The following is a 23,754-nucleotide window of genomic DNA, read 5'->3' as shown; positions in this document are numbered from 1 at the left end:
TCATGCCCGGACGAAGCACATAGAGATCCAGTACCACTTCATCCGAGAGAAGCTTCTGGATGAGACCATCACTGTGGAGTACTGCAAGACGGAGGACAATCTTGCGAATTTGTTTACGAAGGCACTTCCCCAGGCTCTACTTCGGAGACATTCCAGATCCCTTAGGCTTCTGCCCTGCCCAGGCTCTGAGAGGGGGTGTTAGAGATCATAGCCTGATCAGGGGCAGCAGGGCAGGTGGCAGTGTGCAGTCGGACTGCCACGTGGCAGTCCGACCAGTGCAGTCAATCGGCAGCCGACAGGCTATTTTCTGGCGCCCTGTTTTGTCTAGTTTTCGGCTATAAATACCCGACATCTTCAGCAGTCTCCTACACTTCTCTGCTCGCAGATTAGAGACCGGTGACACGCGCAGATTCCGTCTCTGTTCGTAAATTTCAGACAGGAGACAGTGCAAACTACAGCGGACTTCGAGGTGAACAGCAGGTTGCATCGTCGAGGTGGAGACACGCAGTCCAGCGCACTGCGCCCATGTATATATCTGCATATCTTTGTATTCAGCACTCTTTATACAGCAGATCTTCATCGTCCACTGTCTCTTTCTCTCTCTTCTCTCTCTGCGTTCTCTCTCTCTCAGTCCTACGCTTCCGCACCGCTGCACTCTGACACAATATTTCTACTTTTTTTCCCATACATTTGCTTCAGCCTTCTTCTATAGCTTAGACTCTAGAGTCTAAACTCTATTGTTATGCAACCCTTTGACTTTTATGGCATTTTGTTTTGACCTATATACCCTTTTTTGGATTTCTTTCACTTGTAAGGCTGCAGCCATCTCAGTGCTTAAATTGTGTCTAGACTCCAATAATTGGAAATGAGAATCTGAATATGTTTTGGCAAATCCATTTTGTGTCTTGATTATTGGATACCTTACTATTAAATTAAAGCTATTGAAACAATGGAATTTTAGTTTTCATTGAGCTTGTTAGCTTCTTTACTCAATTTAGTATAGAATACTAGATCTAGATACATTTTAAATTTTTTTAATTAAAATTAGGGTATCATATGATTCAGCCCCAAGGTGTGAATCATACTCTAATCATACTTTCATACCCGTCTGCATATGACATATGATTGCCGTATGAAAAAACTATGGCTGCAACAGTCAGCCCCAACACACAGCTCTACACATCAGCATGGGCACCAAACAGTAGCAAGGGGATGAAAGAATGAGGAGGGCTAGCTGATCATGAAGGATCAATGATGGATAATGGATGATAAAAGTAGGAGGGTAGGCTACCTATATGTAGGTAAAAAGGAGGCAACACCCTAAATATGGTCAAACTCCTAAAAATGGCCAAAAGTGCCCAAAAAGAAATGCACTAATGTACCCTCCATCTAACGTGTCTAAAACACATAAAATGACAAACAAAGACAATGTCAGAGCTCCTAATGTCCTCATCTGACTTAGACTCAGGCTCACAAATAGGAGATGACCAAACAAGACACACATGACTGCTAATAGAAATAACAGCATGTATACACCTCCAAACTGTAAAACGCAAGGTTGTTGATTAAGTGAGGCTGCTGCAAATGGGTGTGGGATGTTGCGTGGTCAATACAACAGCTAAATCCAAGGTTGTATCTCATCTCCAACAACTAGAGAGTGAGTGATAAGGATGTCAACAATTGTATGTCCTCTTGCTCAGCAAAATGCAACTGTTCTAATACTAGGAGAGACTAGAAACTTGGTTTTTGGCCACTATAATCTAAACGTAAGTGTGAAGAATGCCCACAACATACCCTATTTACAACAAATTTTGGAGCATTTGTTCTTGCATGTGAAATACATGCCAATAAATACAAATAAAACCTTTTTGGGGCTATTAATGAGATGCAAAATGGTGCAACACAAACAAATATTAATGCATGTGACTTTGGTTGCTCAACAGGTACTACTAATGTAAACCCTAGCACAAGTGTCTATGAGAGCTACCTAGATTAAGTCCTTCAATGCATAAAACAATGGTCGTCTCCAACTAGCTGACACGCAAATGATGACATCTCGAGGACTACTTACTCTATCCCTAATGACAAAGCTAAGTACTAGGAGCAAAGCAGATATGTAGGAAAGCATTGGCCAAGCGAGTGTAGGGGGCCACATTGCAGGTCCTTGACAAAGGCAAAGGACTGGCTATTGCCTTGTGAATCTTGTTTGCTCTTTCATTTTGTTAGGGTAACACTTGAACCATGTGGGTCCCTAAATCCTGCTCAATTTATCTATTGCCAAAGGAGAGAAAAAGCCCAAAGAGAGAAGGAAGAGGCTCAAGAGATGAACTGAAAGAGGACTGAGGTGAGAGGGCAAGTTGCCATAAGAAAGAAGAGGAGGCAGTAGGAGGGAAGAAAAGGATGGAGACTACTAGGCGATAGGATGTCTATAGGCGTGAAATGTAGGTTGGGAAGAGAAAGGTGCACAAATTGCTAGAAGTGATGTGCAAACTAAGATAGATGGCATAGGGCTAAAGAAGATGGTGTGGAGCTGGATGGAGGAGGGGCAAGTGTTTGATGGGCAGGGCACTGTCAGCAGAGTTGTATGCAAGCTGCAAACTTCTAGGAGCAAGGCTAGGCAAAAGAGAAGACTCAGTGAAATCATAGAAGGTTAAAATCACAAAATTATAGTCAAAACAAGGTTTTCCTAAAAGTACACAATTATGCCCATGTTGTTCTACTCACCCACCCATGGACACTAATCAAATTTGAGAATTACCCCATTTGGATTTCATATCACAAAGTCGTAGTCAAAACAAGTTGCAGCTTGCAAATAGGAGTTTGCATGTCAAAATGACTTCAGCATATCTTACACTTGTATATTCTATAGGCTACATATTCTCTTTTCATGGATCAGGTATTCTCTCCTCTTGTTATGAGTATTTATTTCACGACTTTGATACTTTCATGAGAGGGAAAACATGATACTCTATTGACATTATTAGTATGGTTATGAGAATGTGTGTTTTAAGCATTAACTTTAATATTGATTGACTTAAGAGAGATTAAGAGAGAGGGAGTAGGACAAACTTGTACAAATAGTTAGCATTTTCCCATTCATGTGAACAAATGTTAACGTTATGGAAGGGTTGAATCTATAAGTTTGGATGATATGACCGTGATTGTTAAGGTCAAGAATGGTTCATTTTGATGGAGCTATAAGAGGACCATATATAAATGATAAATATGAAAAGCGATTAGAATGTGATTGTAATCTTTCTTTTCTTTCCGTAATGAGTGGTTGTATTATATCATATCAAATTACAAAAGGATAACAAAAACCACATCGCAAAAAAGATACAAAAGTCACAGCAAGGAAGCAAAAGAGATTGCCATATGCCAAGTAAATCCTCTCTCTCTCTCTCTTCAAAAGTATTCTTAACACTTCTTCATCTCAAAATGTTGGCTTGTAGCTGCTCTTTGAATTGTTGACAATTCTCATGATTATGTGAGATTTGAGATCAAGATTGCCGTAGAGATTGTGATTGAAATCGAGAATGTGAATATGAATGCCCCATAATTCTTGGGAGTGCTCTAAACAAGTCCAAACTTGAATTGATCAATGTTCTCTTATTGTTGTACATGAGCAAGATTGGAAGTATTATACTTCATGCTAATTGCTTCAAGAAAGATAGGAGGTAGAACCCCCCTATTGGAGGTCTTTTGTGTATTCATCATATGTAAATTGGATTCGAGTAAATGCTCTCCTCCACTTCAAATCATTGTTCCATTTAGTATTATGAGGATTACTAAATGTGATGATTCTAGTGCCTCACAAAGTCTCTCTCTAGGTTTCTTGAAGACATACGTAGGGGAAGGAATCACTCAACGATTCTCAATGCAAGTCCTCTTGGAGATAGGGAGCTAGTGCCAATGCCCACGCAGCCAGTGACTCACTGTTGTTCATGATTGTCTTGTGTTTGGTATATGGATTCCATTTTCCAAGCATATCCCTAAGTTCTCCCTTTGCAATGTTAGTTTGTTTATTTCTCTTTTCTCTTTTCTCATGTTGTGCAATCTATTACAGCAGTCTTCTACACTTCCATCATTGCACCCACTTTTGACATGGTATCAAACATCTGTGTTCAGACTCTAGGTGTTGTTTTCTATCGTGGACAATCTGCCCTCACACTATTTTGCTGCTGATCAACCTCCTACTCTCTGTTGCAGCCCAGGTGACTTGTTCCTACTACAAATCGGCCTGACTTTTTGTCTCTATAGCCTGTGTTTCATCTCAGCTTCCTGCATTCTTTATTTTCTGCATTATTTTAATGCTGATAACTACATTTAATGCCTTATCTGTCTGTGTTTTGATCTACAGTTGCTGTGTTTTCTGCATTTAATGCTTCTACAGGCTGGGCAACATGTTTTTCAGCCTTTTGACAGTTTTTCCCAATTGTTTTCACCCTGATTATCTCAGATTTTGCAATCGTTTTCTAATCAGCTCCTCTTGCCACTACATGTAAACTTGTCATCCATGCAGTCTATGTTGTGTTTGGTTGTACTCTCTCTCTCTTCTTCTCTTCTTATCCTCTCCACATGGCTCCTTCCTACTATTCTACCTTTAGCAAACTTCATGGTCCTGATTACTCAAAAATTAACATGAAGTGTTGTTATGAAAGCATGGTTTGTGCAAAAGTGATTATGGTACTTGGTTTCTTGAGCTATTAAGCATCCTCAGCTTCCCACTCTTCCTAATGATTAGGACTAGGACAATCATAAGAAAGTTGCACTTACATGGGATTCCAATGATGCTCGCATGTATTCTGCTCTTCTCCGATGTATCTCTAAAGAGGTTCTACCAGCAATCACCTCTTGTAGGATAGCTTTAGCAATATGGAAGAAGCTTCAAATGTTGTACGAAGATCCCTCAACTATGCATAAAATGACCCTCTATGGTCGGCTCCAACATATAAAGTTTAAGACTATCCAATCTTTCTTACTTCATGTTACGTAGATACAAGATTAGCTTCTAAGCATGCAATTCGTGCTTCCACAAACTCATCATGTTGGGACTATGCTCTACAAGCTCCCACCAGAGTTGGATGGAGTAGAAAATGCTTTGCGGTCCCACACATCATCGACGTCAGTGAGCTTTACATATATATCCTCGATGTTGCTTTAGCATGAGGCATCATTTCAATTATAAGGGAGGCTTTCATCTCGGTATGGAAGCCATGATGAGGCATTTGCAGCTTCAGAGAGGGGTGACAAAAAGAATAAGTCAAAGGCCCAATGTTATCACTATGGTAAGCAAGGACATTTGTGTAAGGGTTATAAGAAGTTAGCAGCTTCAAGGAAAAAGAAGGAGAGGAAGCGGGATATGGACTCCTTTGATGAGTCATTCTCCTCCTCTGACTCTAACTTGGATCCTTCAGCCAAGGGGCAGAAGGGGTTCTCTTCTTCAGATCAAGGAAAGGGCTTAGCAGCCCCTCCTTTTGCTTCTTTATAATACAAGTGATGTGGTCATCCCTCACGACTCTCAAGTGCCAACAAGAGGGGGGAGAGGGTGGTGAGGTGAGGCAAGTGAGTCTCATCTATACAGGTATGTTGGTGCAATAGATCTAGAGAGGGACTCCCCTTCTACATTGACTATAGTCTAACAAGTTTTGAAATTGTGAAGCTAGGATGGACATCTAGGTTCATGATGGACTATTATTAGATAGAGAGTGGATTTGGCTTCTACTCCGAGCTCACATGAGGGGATACTTTAGCAATCTGATCAAAGGCAGGGAATCCATGGTCACCTATGCTCAAAAGCATTGTTGACAGAATGGTTGTGTATGCTCCTGCGAGGCATTCTTGACTGACGCACGGAGCTACTATGATTCTTCTCTATTTTCAAACTTTGGTATGAGTGACATCGATATCATGTTCTCTCCAAGTCACCTTGGTGGTGGCTTGATCACCCAATTGGAGTCATTATCATTGTATCATTGTATTATATCAGATCAACCATAATCTAAGAGAGAGTGCTAGCAATTTAGTCAACTCATGAGTGAGTCTGGGCATGTGCAGCTGTGGGATGGGCATTATAGACTATTTTAGCTATGTTTTATTGTCATCATTCTAGTGATTTGGACTGTATTTATGCTGGCTGACCTGTTATTTTATTAGCATTACTTTTTGCCTATATATTTGGCTCCCTCAGTTTGTATTATCATTATCACTTGCAAATTCTCAATGCAAGTCTTATTGAAGAGAGGGAGCTGGTGTCAATGCCCACATAGATAGTGACACACTATTGTACACAATTGTCTTGTGTTTGGTATATGGATTCCATTTCCCAAGCATATGTTTGAGTTCTTCCTTTGCAATGGTCTTTTGTTTTCTTCTCTTTTCTCTTTTCTCATGTTGTGCACTCTATTGCAGCAGTCTTCTATGCTTCCATCACTGCCTCCACTTATGGCAAACCCCCCCCCCCCCTTCTTTTTTTTCCTATTCATGTAGAGGCCTCATGCAGAGTTGGACTATTGGAAGCTATAAAAATGACTATAGCATGTGAGATTCAAAATTATGATAATTTTTTATGGGATGTAGACAATCCTTTTTACCACTTTTGATGTGGAATGATTCCGAGATGAATGTCTACTGCCACATAATTACTTTAAGAAATTACAATAATAAGAAAGGACCAAGAGGAGACAAAATTTGCTCCCCAAGTTGCAGGGGGATCTTAATGTACATACTCTACAATTGCTTACCTCTTAGCAACATTCTTTGAGCAAAGAACCACAAACAGTTATGCTTGAGCATAGACAGGATATCGTAGATAAGTCTATATTTGCAAGGAAGATGAAGTGCATGAAAGTTGGCCAAGATAAAGACGTGTGCAGAAAAAATGGGCAATGTTACAAGAGGAAGTAAGACTGTTCTCAATCATAACAAAACACTGAAGAATCTGACATACTGTAAAAAGAAACATTAACAAGCTCAAGAGAAGGAACATGGAAATTATCTGATGGAAGCAGAGATAAAGTGGAGATGATCTGTAAGGGAAACTGACAAAAGGGAAGGGTGATCTGAATGAGAATAACAGTGATAGCAATAGGTGCCACACGAGGACAGAAGTAGGAACCATCCTGATGAGCTGATATAGACGCCACTTTCAAAGAATGATACTAGAAGAGAATTGCTAGAAACTACCCTATTAATTTTGTAGAGTAATGCAAAAGAAACTGTTTTTGGCTTGGTCCACTTTTTAAAAATGTCACACACAAACAATGTCATATGCAGCAGAAGCGTTGAATGCCAATTACCTGGACAAGCCGATGCTAACACAGGCAAATGCCTGCCCTCTTTTGTGCTATTAGAACTCTTATGTTCTGTATACCTTCTGATGAATTCTTCACATGATTCTATGAGAGAGAGATCTCTGCTACAACTGGTGTCGAAAACAGCTCTCACACCTAATCCCTTCAAAAAGGTTGTCAATTTCTTTAGGGCCTGCACAAGCAAAATGAATTCCCTCTCTTATGATTTCCTTACAAAACATATTTCTTACACCTTGAAACTAAATTAGTAAGATTGAAAATATAACTTTGAAATAGAAATTGTGTGTCCAATATGGTGGTTCTTACTTGCAAAGGGGTAATGCCATAATAATTAGCTAGACTTGCCCTTGATTGAGGGGATACAGATACAATCACCGTCTTCTGCCCACTTGAAACACGACTCATAAATTCATCAAGACTTTGTTGTTCCAACAAAACAGTCTCTGCTGACGTAATGCAACCACTGCAGATAGTTTCATTGTAAGTAAGACTTTCATAGTTGAAGAACTTAATACTTGAAGTAAAAGTTGGTGCACACTAAAATCATTTAAGTGGTAAATGCAAATTTCTGCAAAAACGTCAGACCCCCCTATCATATTTGATGATACTCTAGGACATTATGACCTAGAGTCTATGTACTGGTTTGGCTTTTGGTACTATGTGAAATACCTAGACTATCCTCATATAAACTCATCCTACCCTATTGCTTTATGCCCATGCCCAGGTCAGTCTGTGTTTGGCTTTTGGTACTATGGAAATACCTGGACTATCCTCATCTAAACCCATCCTAACCAATTACTTTATGCCCATGCCCTTCATTCCCATCGCTCAACCTATTAGAACCAAAAGTTTTGGTAGTGTATGCCAATCATGATTGTCTTGTAACAAACCTTTTGTATATCAATTGTTATAATGAAGCTCTCTAGAAGAAATTTGGCAACTCCTAAAATGAAAATTTTGTTGCTCAAATGAAAATTTTGGAAGTTGCTCAAATGAAAATTTCATTCACGTCAAAGGCTCCAAAATTTCATAAGGAACAATTTATCTCAAATTATTAATCATTTGAGAGATTTTTAGAGTAGAAGGTTTGGAAGCTTCTTTCTTTAGAAAAGTGACATGTGGCATCTAGAATAGGACATGTGTCATTTTGAAGAGAAAAGTGTCCCTATACTTGTCATTTTCAGGAACACTTGTTATTTATAGCCTCTACTTCCACTTGTGAGTACCCAAGCCCCACACCTATATATTGGAGGTCTCTCTTCATTTGGAATAAGCTCTCATCCTGAAATTTCAGCCACATGCTTTGCACTCTCCTCTATCTATCTCTATCCAAGAAGCACTTTCTACTTGGCTTGATCTAATCCAAGCACTAAAGAAGAAAGCTTGTTGCTCAGAGCTTGCAAAAATTAGGGTCTCAAAGCCCATTTTCAGAATTGCAACAAATCAGCTCTTTTGTATATGGTTCAAAAACTTGGTGCCCGTGGTTTTGTTTCAATAAATTCAAATAAAAGGGGGAGGGGCCGGTTTCCCTCTCAACATGGTATCTCCTCCTCTCTCTCTCTCTCTCTCTCTCTCTCTCTCTCTCTCTCTAATTTCATGGTAATAATTGATCAAGTTGGTTGAGTTCAAAGTATTATCATCCTCACATTCTTCCCAGCACTTACATTGGTATCAAAACAAGGACTTCTTCCTTGTAAGAACTTTTATGGGTGACGATCTTTGGGCCCAACTTTCTCATGTCAAGAGGCAAAGAGAAGAATTTGGGTGAACAACCGGAAGGCTTCCAACACTCTGTATCTGTATGCTTCTTTGATTATAAGAAGATACAAAGATATAAGGAGCTCGAAGCCGATCCAAAAATTCAAGCTTTGATGGAGAGAAAGGCTAAAGCATGGGCTGAAACAAAGGTCTTTAAAGATTTCCTTACTGAGAAGGCTCTTGAGATAGATGGTATTACAATTGCAAAGGCCTATCTCAGCATAAAGGTATAAATGTTGTTGATACAACTAAGTCTATGAAAAATAACACATCACCTATCATTCGAGGATCCACCCAAGCGATGACTTCAAAGTCTCATCATACACAAGCTACTTCCTCTTGTCCTAGGAATCCCTCCATGGAGAAGGGCAAGAAGAAAGTCAAGGAACCAACCATTTCCATGGTAGCTGAATCTCCAAAGAAGCTTTTAACAAAGAAAAACGATGCTAATAGAGACTTCAAGCCTAGAGAGAAGAGCGTCAAGTTTTACATTTGTAAGAGATTCTCAAAAAGTTATGTCTTTTAGTAGACACTTAATACTGCTTTTGGTGGTGAAGATTATTCAAAAAAATCAAAAATCAAAATGGTTAAAATGCATCTGAAGGATGTCGCTTTTAATTGATGGCTCAAAGTTCTTCAAGAGAGAAAGGAATCCAAGACTTGGAAAGAGTTTAAGGAGATATTCACCAGGAAATTTCTATCCTCGTCCTTTGAAGCCAATGTGCAACAAGAATGGGATCAACTAAAGCAAAGCCATGGAGACAATGTTGAAACATATATCAGCAAGTTTGCAGTTATTTCTCTTAAACTTACATCTCTCAATAAAGTTCCTTTCAATATGGAGATGAGAAAGTTTATCCATGGATTGCATCCGACAATACGGTGAGCTGTCAAGATGACAAAGCCTGATACTTTGGAAGTAGCCCAAGGCCTTAGAAGCTGAAGGACTCCATGTGTCACAAATGCTTGGTAAATGTAACTAGCCTTCCTCCTTGGATAGGGTGATAAATAACCTGATTAAGCACTATTTAGAGAAATTAACAAATCCACAAAACTGAAATGCACATTTTACCATATAATCTTAGACATCAGACACCCTATTGGCCCCAAAACTAACGCCCCTTTCAGTATTTATTTAAATTAATTGAAGAAGAAGTTGATGTACAATGGGATTCTTCCAATCCCTTTCGGTATTCCAACTCTCCTTGCTGTCCAAAATGACCAACAACTCTTCAATCTTATTTGCCCCTTGATTCAAGCAATCAATTGGCCTTCACCCGCTTTGATGAAGATGGAAAATTCCCCAAATTCAATGATTTGTTGGTCCCTCCACTTGAATTTGATTGAAAACAGCTTCAACCCTATTGAATCTAAGTCTTGGAGTTTCCAATTTCCGGCACGCTGAAATTTCTCAATCTCTAATGATCTCAATGCTGTAATCTTCAAAGCAAAGCTATAGAAAGACTGGAAGATGAGAGAGAATGCTGAAGAGAAAATTTTCAAACTTTCTTCACGAAGAACTGAAGAAAATCTGTCATTTACTGCTGTTGCCTTGTCTCAACAGCTTGTAGATGCAAAGAACTGAAGAAAATCGGTCATTTACTGGTGCTGCCCTGTCTCCATAGCTTGTAGATACTATCACCTACTATTGATTGGTTTTCTCTTGTCCCTGGCTACCTCAAAAGGTCCTCCAATGGCTGCAAACCAAACCAGTAGCATCTCCTCCCTCTCTCTTGCAAGTTGAATACACTAAAAATACCTCTCTCCAACCTCTAAAGACGTTTTTTAGTCTTACATGGGCATTTTTTACAAGTAACAACCTTCTCGAATGCTTTTTCTGGCATTATCCATAATTAAATATTAATTTTTAATCTTTAAATACTGAAAATCATTCTAATAATTATTTTAGTGCCTTGAAAAATAATCTGACTGGCCAATAATTAAATTGGCAGGTAACTTCCATTTCCGAGTATGGTTGCGTAATTCATTTGGCCATAAGTATCAATTGGTGACACTAGGAAAGTGGCATTTAATGATACCTAACGCTAATCTGATGGTCGCCTCAAAAGAAAAACCATTTTAAAAAAAGAAAACCAAGATGTTTGACCAAAAGAAGTTGGATAAACAAGAAACAAAGCATAAGGATGGAGATACATCATCTTTGCCATCCAAAAAGAAGCTAACATATCAGCAATTAGCAAAATATACAAGAGAATGATGACGTTTCTCTTGTAGAGAAAAATGACACATAGCTATTCAATGTTCTAATAAGGCAAAGAAGGAAAACCAACCCCAAAAGACACCTCAAGCAAATGTTGTACCTAAGAAATCCTTACAACAACAAGATGAAACTCTGTCAAAAAAAAGAAAGCTTTTTATGGCTTGGGGTAAGATTGCCAATCAATCTACTCTCATTCATTTTGATACAAGGGCTATATATCATTATATCTATCCTCCGATTATTGAAGCTCTACATCTACCAAAGGAGAGGTTTGAAACACCAAAAATATCAAATATTACTTTTCAAGTAATGGAGTCAAAAGTTACTCCCATTCTTGGAAAACTGTGAATTGAGATAGAAGATTATGTAGATTATGAGAGTTTTGTCATGGGAGATCTTGGTCATTGTGATGTTGTATTAGGAGTACCTTGGTATAGAAGAATAGATCCAACCATCAATTGAAATCAAAATAAGTAGATTCCCTTTCAAGGATAAAAATATATCTTTTGATGTGGGAGTGGAAGGTCACTCTATTTCTATCATATCCCATATCCAAATTTATAAAGCAATGAAAAAGTTTATTTCCTCGTACTTAATTTTTGTCAAAGATTCTAACAAAGAGTCTAGAATTGAAGAGTCCATCTCAAATATGAACGAGAACCGAATGAGTTTCTTAAAAGAGTATGAAGATTGTTTTGCAAACACTTTACCTAACGAGTTACCACCCAAGATGCCAAAAGATTATCACAATGATCTCATTTCTGGGAGCTCACCTCCAAATAGGCCACCCTATCATGTGGGTCCAACACAAGAGAAGATTACGAAGCAAGTGAGTGAGCTCTTGGATTAAGATCTAATAAGACCCAATTCCTCACCTTTTTGCTCTCCAGTCCTCTTAGTGTAGAAGAAAGGCAGATCTTGGCACATGTATGTGGACTACAAGCTCTCAACAAAATTACAATTCAGAATAGGTTTCCCATACCAAAAAATAATGATAGCTTGGATAGATTGGATGGATCTAAAGTATTCGACCGGATTGACTTGAAGAGTGGCTATAATCAGATCAAGATTGTTTCTCAAGATATTTATAGAACAACATTCAGGACAACTTTTGGTTTGTATGAGCTTCTTCTACTACCATTTAGTCTCACCAATACTTTTGCAATCTTTAATAGAATGATGAAAAGAATCTTTAGAGCACATTGGAAGTTTACAGGTACTTTGCTTGATGATATTTTGGTTCATTCAAAAGATGAAGAAAAGCATAAGCGACACTTGAAAATAGTATTTCAAGAACTTTGCAAACACAAACTTTCTGTGAATGAGTTAATCTTTCCTACAAGAGATTCATTGCTTGGGCAATATTATATTCAAAGATGGTATTCAGATGGATCCAAAAAAAATCAAGACTATTGTAGAATGGCTAGAATTGAATAGTATTCATAAAGTTCGAAGTTCCTTGGGATTATACTCTTATTACATGAGATTCATTAAATGGTTTGCAATGGTTACTAGACCATTGCATAATTTAACCAAGAAAGCAGCATCATTATGGTGGACCAACCTAGAGAAGGAAGCTTTTCAAGCTCTAAAGTTCTATATCAACAAAGGACCTGTTTTGATTATATCTAATTTGTCAAAACTTTTCTTTGTGGAATCTGATGTTTCAAGAGACTGCATCGGTACAGTCTTAAACCAAGAAGGACATGCAGTTGCTTATGCAAGCAGAAGGTTGTAAAATGCAGAAAAAAAATTGCTACTACCTCTATGAAAAGGAGTTAATGGCCATCATTCAAGCTTTAAAAGATTAGAAATACTATCTTTTAGGTGGGAATTTCTCATCAAAACAGACCATGACAATTTGAGACATTTTCTCAACCAACCAAAGATTTCTCAAAAGCGTATTCGATGGGCCAATTATTTAGCTCAATTTATCTTTCAAATACTCCATATTCCTAGAAAGCAAAAAAGATAGCTGAAGCCCTATCAAAAAGACCTTAGATTCATACAATGTCTATGATTCATCATACAAATTTCACTAGTACAATGGACATATATGCTTCTGATAAAGATTTCAAATCATTTGGGAGAGTTTATAACTTGGTAAAAGGGTAAACTTCTATATTATCAAAGATGGATTTCTTTTTATGGAGAATTAAGTTATGTGTTGCTAAAGATTTCATGCCTAAAGTAATAGATGAATGTCATGCGGCTCTTTACATGGCTCATCGTGGTATTTGGCCACAACCAAGGCACTTGAAATGTATTTCTTTTGACCAAGTCTTCGATGAAACATTGAACAATTTATTAAAGAATATCTTGTGAGCCAAAAGATTAAGTTTGATCACCAAAAGCATGCAAGGCTTTTGTAGCCATTACCAATTCCAAGCCAACCTTCGGAAAGCATTGCTATTGATTTTATTTTTCGCTTGCTAAGATCAGCAAACAACAATGATAGCATATGGACTATTATTGATAAGTTTAGCAAACGAGCTCGTTTCATTCCAGTCAAAAAGACTATCAAGTCTCAATATATGGCTAGAATATTTATTCAACAAATCTTTAAGTATCATGGGTTACCACAATCCATCATGGGTAATAAAGATCCAAGAACTACTAGCCTCTTTTGGCGAGCTCTTTTTGAAAATTTGGATACAAAGCTTATTTTTTCTTTTTCCTATTATCTTTAAATAGATGGCCAAAGTGAGATAGTCAATCTCATAATATTGGATAGACTGAAGTACTATTACCATGAAGCTGACCAACAATTGAAAAAATATTTACCTTTGGTAGAATATACCTATAACAACACAATTCATGCTTCTACAGATAAAGTACCATTTGAGATCATATATGGAAAACCACTCTTACTACCTATTCTCAAAACAAAGGAAGAGATATTTCATGCTGATGAGTTCGTGGGTGATATGGATATAGCTTTTGCCCAAGCTAAATGAGCTATCTAAAGATCTCAATAAAAACAAAAGAAAGCAGAAAATAAGCATAGAAGCCACTTGATTTTACAAAAAAGAGATTCAATGTGGCCGAATTTTGGCAAAGCTCGTCTAAGAAGCTCTAACGAGCCTACATTCCAAGTCACTAAGCTCGCAACAAGAAATTATGGGCCATTTGAAGTCACTGAAAAGATTAATGATCTTTGTTAGAGGTTACAACTTTCAAAGCATTGGAAAATTCACAATGCTTTTCATATCCATCTTTTAAAGCCTTATCAAGGGTCTCCACCATTAAAACTAGTAATACAATATCCATCTGAAGTAGACGAAAAGAAGGATATACTTTGACCAAAGCAAAGAGTCTTTCATATGATTAGAAAATGATAAAGAAACATTTCTAGATAATTTCTTCTGAAATTTAAAAATTACTCTCATTTAGACTCTAAATGAATGCCAAAAGAGTATTTTAAAAACTATCTAGAAATACTTGTAGCTTATGAAGAAGCTATAAAATTAGAAATACTTCAAGTAATGCCTTGAGGACAAGATGGATTTCAAGAGGGAGGGATATAACAAACCTTTTATATATCAATTGTTACGAAGTCATATTGGCTCTATGATTCCAAATTAAATTAAGGCTCATGTACTTTGAAAGGCAATTTGTATTATTTAAGTATTTTAAAATATGATTAAATGTTCATCTTTCTATTTAAGGGTAGTCAATGGCAAAAATACCCTATAATTATACTTAGGTCGTCATTGACAAGATACCCAAGAGAAAGTAAAAGTTTAATCAAGCAATCAAATTGGCCAGAAAGTTCAAATGACTAAGACTTTTACACTCAAATAGTCACATTGACTAGAAGCCCATATAATGAGTGGTTTCAGAACATAAAACCGCATGGTCATGATTAAAGAAACAAACCATGAACTGGTGAACCTATACATCGAAGCTCTCCAAAAGCTAAATTTGACAACTCCTAAAAGTTAGGAGATTACTATTTTTGAAAGTTACTTAAATGGAAATTCTATTTGCGCCAAAGCCTCCAAAATTTTACAAGAAACAATTTTGTCTTGAACAGCTATCTCAAATTCTTAACCATTTGAAAGATTTTTAGAGTAGAAAGTTTGGAAGCTTTTTTCTCTAAAAAAGTGACATGTGGCATCTAAAATAGAAGATGTGTCGTTTTGAAGAGACAACTATCCCTACACTTGTCATTTTCACAAACAATTGTCATTTGTAATCTCTACTTTTCACTTTTGAACACTCCAAGCTCCATACTATAGCTCTCTTCATTTGGAATAAGCTCTCGTGCTGAAATTTCAGCCACGTGCTTTTTACTCTCACATCTCTCTCTCATCCAAGAAGCACTTTCTACTTAGCTTGATCTAATCCAAGCACTAAAGAAGAAAATCAACTTACTGCTTAGAGTTTGCAAAAATTAGGGTTTTAACATCCTAATTTTCAAAATTGCAACAAATTAGCTCCTCTCACCTTCTTGGTTTGGAAATAGGATGAAGTGGTGCTACAGGGCTTTGGGTATATAAGGGAGAAGATAGTGATCAGGTGCTTGATGATAAACCTTGGAAGGATTCAAAGCATAAGCAAATGTGAAAAATTCACAACAATTCTAAGAAGAACCCAAAAACATGTGCAAATATGAAAAATTCACAAAACAATCCTTAGAAGGATCCAAAAGTATGTACAAATGTAAAAATTTTACATTTGATAAAAAATTCACATCCACAACTTATCCTATACAAAATTAGAGTCATACTTCTTTTTGAAAGCTCTAAACCATGCAAAATGCAAGTGCACCCAAAAGGAAAGGAAAAAGCCATGCATACAAGTCATGTAAAATATGCATATAAAGAAAAATATTCATGGATACATAAAAGAAAAGAAAAATAAAGAAGTCATGGATGATAAATAAAACAATGGAAAAGATGGACAAAGGATACCATGTTGTTTAAAGAAGTAATAGGTGAAGAAAAAAAAAAATTCAAAGAAGTTACCATTTCCTTAAACTATGGACAAGAATACCATGTACACAAAAAAAACTTTTTCAAAGGCACATGGTAACAAAAGAAAAGGCACATGGGAAAAAACCAAGAGAAGACACATGGAAAATGAAGAGGACATCTCTTTTCAAAATTAATTTAGGGATAGTACTCTCCGAAGAAAGTAAAACGAAACAAGAGACAATGCCACTAGATTGTGGAGACCAAGCTTATATTTTGCATGAATAGCATAAAGCTTCTTGTACAAGGTAGAGAAGTGTACATGAAACAGGTGGATATGGCGGAAGAAGTAGTTACAAGAGTGTATGGAAGGCTAGATGGAAAGGTATGTTGGAAGCAAGAGCATGGAGCTTATGGAGTACAAGGCTTAGGCAAAAATGGTAGAGGAAAGACTACGAGACTTAAGGGATATGAAGCTTGAGGAGAAAGGAAGCTTGGGAAGAAATAGTAGAGGTAGCTTGATGGTGAAGGTAGTCGGGAAGCTTTGAGAAGTATGGTGGAGAAGCAAGTTGGAGAGCTTCTTGTTACGTGGCTATGGAAAAGAAAGATGGAGAGGCTTAAGGGTAAGTGCTTGATGGAGCAAGGAAGTATGGAAGCTTGGAGCGGCTTAAGGTTATGGAGAAAGGAAGCTTGAAGTGGCGTGAGGGTAAGAGCTTGAGGAAGTGAGGGTTTGCACAAGGGAAGCTTGAGGAAGAAGCTTCGAGAGAGAAGGTGTGAGAGGCTTGTTGAGCACCTTCTAAAAACACTAAAAACCACTACAAAATGAAAACTGTACAAAGGGTTCGTGAAAACTTGAAAGTCCCTCCCCCATTAAGGATGAGAGAGCTCTCTTTTATAGATCCAAGGGAGTTCTCTTTTACAATATAGATGGATATTTTATATTAGAGAAGGAACTCTCTAGAGAAAAATGGGTTTCTCATAAAAAGGTGGAAGAATAACGTGCTCCCTACATGAAGGCGAACGAGTCACATGTTTAGCCATGTGAAAAAGTACTATAAAATATTTATAAATCTTTTTAGATGTACTCGTATGATTCTCTTGATTTTCTTCCATGTGCCTTTCGTTACCATGTGCCTTTGTATCCTTTTTCCAAGTGGTTGAAAAGTCTTTATTGTTGAAATGGTATTTTCATCCATCTTTTCTTTTGTTAAAGAAATGTTTTGGCATTTCTTCTTCCTTCATCCATTTGTTAAAGAAATTTTTTATCATTTCTTTTTGTTATCCATCATTCATTCTTCACTTCACTATTTTCTCCTCTTCTTTGTATTACATAAAGAAGTATGATATGACTTCTTTGTGTTGCATAAAGAAGTATTGCATGTTGATGTGACCTTTTTCTTCCTCTTCTTTTGTATTGCATAAAAGTACGCATGTTGTTGTGATGTGACTTCACCCTCTTTTGATTTGCACGCATAAAAGTTTGAAATGTGGATGTGTATTTTTACATGGCTTTATCCTTTGAAAAACCTTTGCAAACGTGTGCATTGTGCATTGCTTTTGAGTTTTGGTGAGTCGCACATTTGGCCAAGGCTTTCCTTTTGCTTTCAAAACAAGTGATATTTTTCTTTTGAAAAAATAACTCTTGTAGATGAGGTTTGGTTTTTCCAAATGGTAAGTGTGGTTTTTTGTTAATCTCATTACTAGGGAATAAGGATTAACATTTTAAAACCTTGGCTTGGGATCATCCTTTTCATTCTTTGCTTGATATCCAATTTTGGTGATTGCCTTTTATGTTGTTTGGGAGGGTCCTGTTTAACCACAGCTGAGTTCGTTGACCATTTTAATAGAAGATTTTAGCCATGAGAAAACATAGTGTTCTTTGGAGAAAACATAGTTAACCTCCTTGTTGTTCTGGGTAGCCTTGAGATAAAGAAATATTCTTTGGCCAGGAAGGATGTTCCTTTGGAGAGAGCATTCTTTTCTCCTCTGTTGCTATAGCACATGTTGAAGGTGGCCAAGCTTCTTTTGACCTGTTGTCTTGTTAGAAAAGCTTTTGTCTGTGAAGGATGCTTCTTGTAAGCACTCTTTTTGTCTTTGCAAGGAGTGGAGAATGACTAGGGTGATAGTGTTTTGTTCAAAGGCCCTTTTAGATAATAGCTTTGCTAAGAAAAACCAAATATTTTACTTACTAGTAGTAGGTTATTAGTAGGGTGCTTAACATTATTTTTGTGATTTTGCAAGGGGCAACTTGCAAGGAGCACCTTCTATGCTATTGTTCTCTTCAAGGATTAGAAGAGAAATAATACCCGGGTCATTGTCTTTATATTTTTCTTTCAGAGATTCCCACCATCTCCTTAGATTACCTTTAATTCCCGGATCATCATCTTTATCTATATTCTTTAGAGATTCCCACCATCTCTGGAGATCACCTTTAATGCTTGGATCAAAGATAGGATCCAAGGAAGTTCCAAGAATAGGATTGACGTAGATCATCAAATGGTTTGATTGTGGTCATAATAGAAAATTTTCCTTTACTTGGAACATGGATGGATTTTCTTCCTCTTTGAAGAAAAGATAGGCAGTATTTAGAGGGTAAAATAGTGACGCAGCTTTTTTATCTGTGAAGGAAGATGTGCATCACCTGGATAATGTGTTCTTGGTACCACCAAATAAAGCCTTTGATCGTAGTAAAATGCTCTGACATGATCCACATCATCAATATTCGAACCTTGACTGTGAGAGGCAAAATATTCAAACTGAGGAGAGCTTGGGGAATCATAGCCCATTTTGGCGTTAGGGGGATATTTCATCCTGTGAGGATGATATGAAATATAGTCAGGGATGGATTCATTGGGCACGATGAGGGAGAGTTTGTCCAACTTACCATGATTTTTATCTTTATCATAATGATCCCTACCAAGATTATCAGCATAGTCCTCATAAGAATATAATCTTTCTTTAGTTTGGTCATTATCATCGCAACCAGAATCATCATCACATATGCATTGTTGAAACCACTCGGAGTTTGGTTGGAGACCATCTAAGGACTGTTCTTTAGGGATATGATTACACTGCTCTAGATTTGTTTTGTCACCAAGAGGAATATCTTCTGCATCTGTTCTCAGAGTGGAGACCCGAACTAAGGTTATTGATTTTGAGGAAGGAAAGTAGGGATGGGATAGACTCTCATCCTTTGATATGGCATTGTGATTTTCCTTCTTTTTATTGCCTACAATTTGATCTGCAAAGATTAGTTCCTTTTCGTGGAGGAACTCCAAAATGGTTTTGGCATAATCTTCATCCATGGGCACATAGTCTTCTAGCTTTGCATGCTTTGGGCTTTGGATGTTGGGTTGTAGGTAGACGTATTCCCATGCTCCATTATCAGGATTATGTAACATTGGTCTCATTTCTAAGTTAGAAGACCACCAACCTTTTGGAGGAATGTCTTTGCTTGATCTTTCAAACTCTGTGCCTACATCCCTTGGAGGAGAAGAGTGTTCCATGATGGATGCTTTATCAAGAGTATTCTCTGAGGGACTAGGAGAGAAGAGTTATTGGAGGGTTAACTCTTCAGAGGAGCTTGTCATGAAGGGAAATGGTTTCTTTTCCAAAAGAGGCGGAGTGTCAGATTTAGATTTTGACTTCTATGGGGATGTAGGAAAAGATGGTCCTTCTAGTGATGCTTCGGGGCTTAGAGGATTTTCTTTCTGATCAGTTTCTTTTTCATTGTCCAATTCTAAAGATAAAAATATATCTGAATGAAAGAGAGATTTACCTTGATTTGCTCCCAAAAACTCTGGAGATTGAGATATGTCTTCTTTTGACAGAGATATGTAATTTTCTTCTTCATTTGCTTTGGAAAATGCCACAGAGATATCATTCTTTTGTTGCTCTTTCAGTATGAGGAGAGATTCTTTCGGAATGGCTTTCATCATGTTAAGAGAGGGCAGATCTTTCTCATACTGTTGTTCAGGGAGTTGTGCAGTAGCAGTATGCTGGAACAAAGGGTTGTGGTTAAGAATGGTAGGTTCCTTTTCTCCCAAGATTCATCTTTCCATGCCATGATCCAAGCATGGTCTTGTTCTGCAGCTAACTCTGCTAGAGATTGAATTCTTTTTTCGCTTTTGTTAGTCTAATCCTTACCACAAGGGTACTTCGGATAGTTGGACTCTTGATATGTATAAGAATTCAATGTTGGGGAATCAGGATCAGTTACCTGAGGAGAGGAAGGAGAACTAAGATCTTCTCCTAATATGTCATAGACAGTCTCTACCCGTTCCCTTTCTTGCCAATGATTCAAGTCAGTATTGTGAAGCTCATTTTGATTCTGAGGAGCATACGTAGGGCACCGGCCTTTGAGGGCTTCCTTCTCTTTAATAGATCTCTGAAAGGTGTCAATTGGATTGGAGCCATTAGTACTTATCTCACCATAGATGTGAGAGTCTTCATGATGACACCGCTTTTTTGCTTCACAAGATATTTGGTCCAAAATTGGTTTATTCCACACAGAAGTAATAAGAGGTCTATTAGAGTAATCCTTCTTTTGTGTAGCATCATCCTCTAGCTTGAGAGGATATGTTTTCATGATGTCATTGCTTGTATCCGGCTTTGGGAAGTTCTCCATCTCTATCTCTTTTAGTTGTTGCATGCCATAACTCTTGTTCATTGTCAGGGGACAATTTCCAAGATGTTGGAGGAGAAGCTTTGGGAATCTTAGCGAACACATGATACCAGTCTTGTTCTCTGTCTAGGGAGAATGTCCAAGAAGGTGGAGGAGCTTTAGCAGAAGTTTCTGCACTATTCTTTTGGGGAGAAGACTTAAGAATGGGCATATTAATTAATGGAGAGTTAGGAGAGGATGTTTCTTTTTCAGATGTTGGTGTAACTTGACTAATCCTTGTTAGCTCATTTTCTTTGCTATACATCATGCAAAGCACATTCTGATTTTCTTTGGTTTTAACACAAGAAGAAGTAGATGAAGTAGATAATGACTCTTCTTCTTTACCTTTACTCGCATCTTGAATTGGGGATTCCAAATCTCTGTTCTTCGAAACATAAGTAGTGGTAGGTGATGACCACTTTGCTAGGATCTTGTTGTCCAAATCTCTATCCTTCAAGGAATGTAAGGGAATACAAGTAGTAAACGATTGTTCTTCTCTTTTGCCGAGAGTAAGACAATGTTGAAGAGAGGAACTCGGTGCCAATGCTTTAGGTTCTTCTTCAAGATCTGGAGGATGAGACTGTGGTGAAGCATGAGAAGACCAAGATGCAACATGGTTGTATTTATCTTCAAGATTAAAATCACCATGACAAGGCTATTGAGTGCCAGTTGGAGAAATAGATGCAATATCCTTTTCCGCTTCTTTAAGATCAGTAAGACAAATTTGTTTAGAAACAGGAGAACCAGATGAAAGATCCTTATGTGTAGTACAAAGATTGATTGGATAAGACGGTTGAAGCTCAGTCGAAGAAATAGATGGGAGATTCTATGTCTCTTCTTTAAGAACATCATAAGAACTTAATACAAGATTTTTGTTCTTATCTTTAGGATTAAGAGAATGAGATTGTGGAGGAACATCAGGACCAATAGAATCAAATTATTGAGGAATAGTGGAAGGGTTAGGTGTAATAGGAGGAGAGCAGTGTGGAACAGTAAGGAAATTAGATACAAGGCTTTTTTGGTTTTCTATGAGTTGTTCTATATGACTAGCTTAAAAAGTAACTCTATTCACAAGTTCATTAATATCATGGAGAGTAGATCCTATAGAGGAACTTTTATGAACATTAGTGGGGTGATTAGGATAGGAAAAGGACTCAATAAGATTATTGCTTTTGAAACATTTTTTAGATCTTGGAGAAATGTCATGAGAAGATATTTTTTCTAGGGTTTGAACAGAAGAAGAGAGTTTTCTTAGGAGATAGTGAGGTTTAGTAAGAGAAAATACCCTCTTAAGGATATCACTAAAATGTAGCTCACTAAACTTTACCTCTGAAGCTTTAGAATGCTCGGAACCTCTTTCGTTCGTATGAAGTGCAAATGGTTGTCGTGCAAAAGCAGACTTTGCTGCTTCTTTAGTGTTGGAGACACGCAAACTTTGTGGTGTGCCCTATTTCACCAAAGTCGATCTAAGGTCTAGATAACTTCGGAGAATATCCCAAAAACTGTATTTCGAACATGGTATAGACATTTTCAATTTCTGGTCCTACCTTTTGGATTGACCAATACTCCTGCAACTTTCCAATAAATAACAAATGATTTATTTTATCCATATCTTGGAAACTAGATAGTCGTTCTCCTCAACAACATTCTTGTTTATAATAAGTTGTTGAAGGAACACACCAAACATTTACACATCGTCTTACGTCTCTTGAGACAAAAGCAATCCACGTGTGAATTCTTTCGTAGAAAGTTGTTATACCTTGGTCTTGTCATCTTGATTTTTTATGGCATTAGGGTGGCCACAAGGCGAGATGGGCAAAGCTTATACAAGAGTTTGACTTCGAAATTTGATATAGAAAAGGAGCAACTAATATGGCTGCCAATGCTCTTAGTCAAATTCATGAAGTCAATGACTTATCCTTCTCCAAAATCTCGACTAATTAATTTCTCTCAAAGGACATTGCCAAAATGATCTCCACTTTGGTAAGATTTGGCGACTAGTTCAAGAGGGACTATCTCGAAGACGTGAAATTTTAGTGCTTTGCTTAGCATTTGATTAAAGTTAATCAAATGTGCTAATGTGACTTGCACATGTAAGGTTCAAGTAAATTATTTCATAGTGTGCAACCCAAGACTCCGAGATATCAGTTGGTGCCAAAGGCAAAAGTTATAATATTATAAGTTATGTTTGATAGGTACTCGGTAGTATTCAATGTCAGATTTGGGCCTAGATAAATTTATTAGCCACTAATATCAGTGGTAACATTAGAGACTAGGCATTAATTATTTAATTAATATCAATCTAGAGATAAATAACTGCTTAGGGACACTTGGGGTACAAATTAGCCTAGTCAATTTAATTATTCCAAAAACTGGAAACTCAATTGTCCATGTCATCCTCGAAACATCTTGAAACTGATGGGCTGACCGAACAAACAAATGAAACCATGGAGAATATGTTGCATACATATGTCTCCCATAGACAATCTGATTGGGATTATTGCCTTCCTCAAATTGAGCTTGCTTATAACAATGCTAAGCATTCGGCTACAAATTATAGTCCCTTTATTCTTATGTACGGTTATGAGCCGAAACCACCGATTGCCACAAAACTCGGAAGAGTGAAAATGTAGTCCCTACTCGACTTTCTGCACAATATGAATGGGATGTTGATGACTGCTAGGAAAAGTATTAAAGCGGACCACGATCATGCCACGGTTTTATGCTAACCAACCGTACTACTAGGGAGCTCCAAGAAGGCATGTGGGTTTACCTTAAAGTCCCCAAGGACTCCCATTTAATGAATATCGGCAAGCGCTACCAATTATCTTCGAGGTATTGTGGTCCTTTCCAGATTACAAAGAAGATAAGTAGTGTATCCTA

At 37.5% G+C, this 23,754-nt stretch overlaps 1 protein-coding gene across 2 annotated transcripts in view; it reads right to left on the bottom strand.

Annotated features, from left to right (window-relative positions):
• Positions 1-23,754, bottom strand: part of NAR1 (ferredoxin hydrogenase) — a 78,857-nt gene that overhangs the window by 46,386 nt on the left and 8,717 nt on the right. For both annotated transcript variants that reach the window (XM_087663845.1, XM_087663846.1), the window contains exons 3-4: positions 7,620-7,776; positions 7,299-7,485 (exon numbers count right to left, since the gene is read on the bottom strand). In XM_087663845.1, the coding sequence (XP_087519971.1) occupies positions 7,299-7,485; positions 7,620-7,776 (344 nt within the window). The remainder of the gene's footprint in view (positions 1-7,298; positions 7,486-7,619; positions 7,777-23,754) is intronic.

This window comes from Lygodium microphyllum, chromosome 23 (assembly GCF_053477565.2).
Source record: "Lygodium microphyllum isolate KBCC chromosome 23, Lygodium_microphyllum_v1.1.10, whole genome shotgun sequence".
Taxonomy (NCBI): Eukaryota; Viridiplantae; Streptophyta; class Polypodiopsida; order Schizaeales; family Lygodiaceae; genus Lygodium; species Lygodium microphyllum.
Note: the sequence above shows the minus strand (reverse complement) of the source record. Positions and strands in the feature narration are given on the sequence as shown.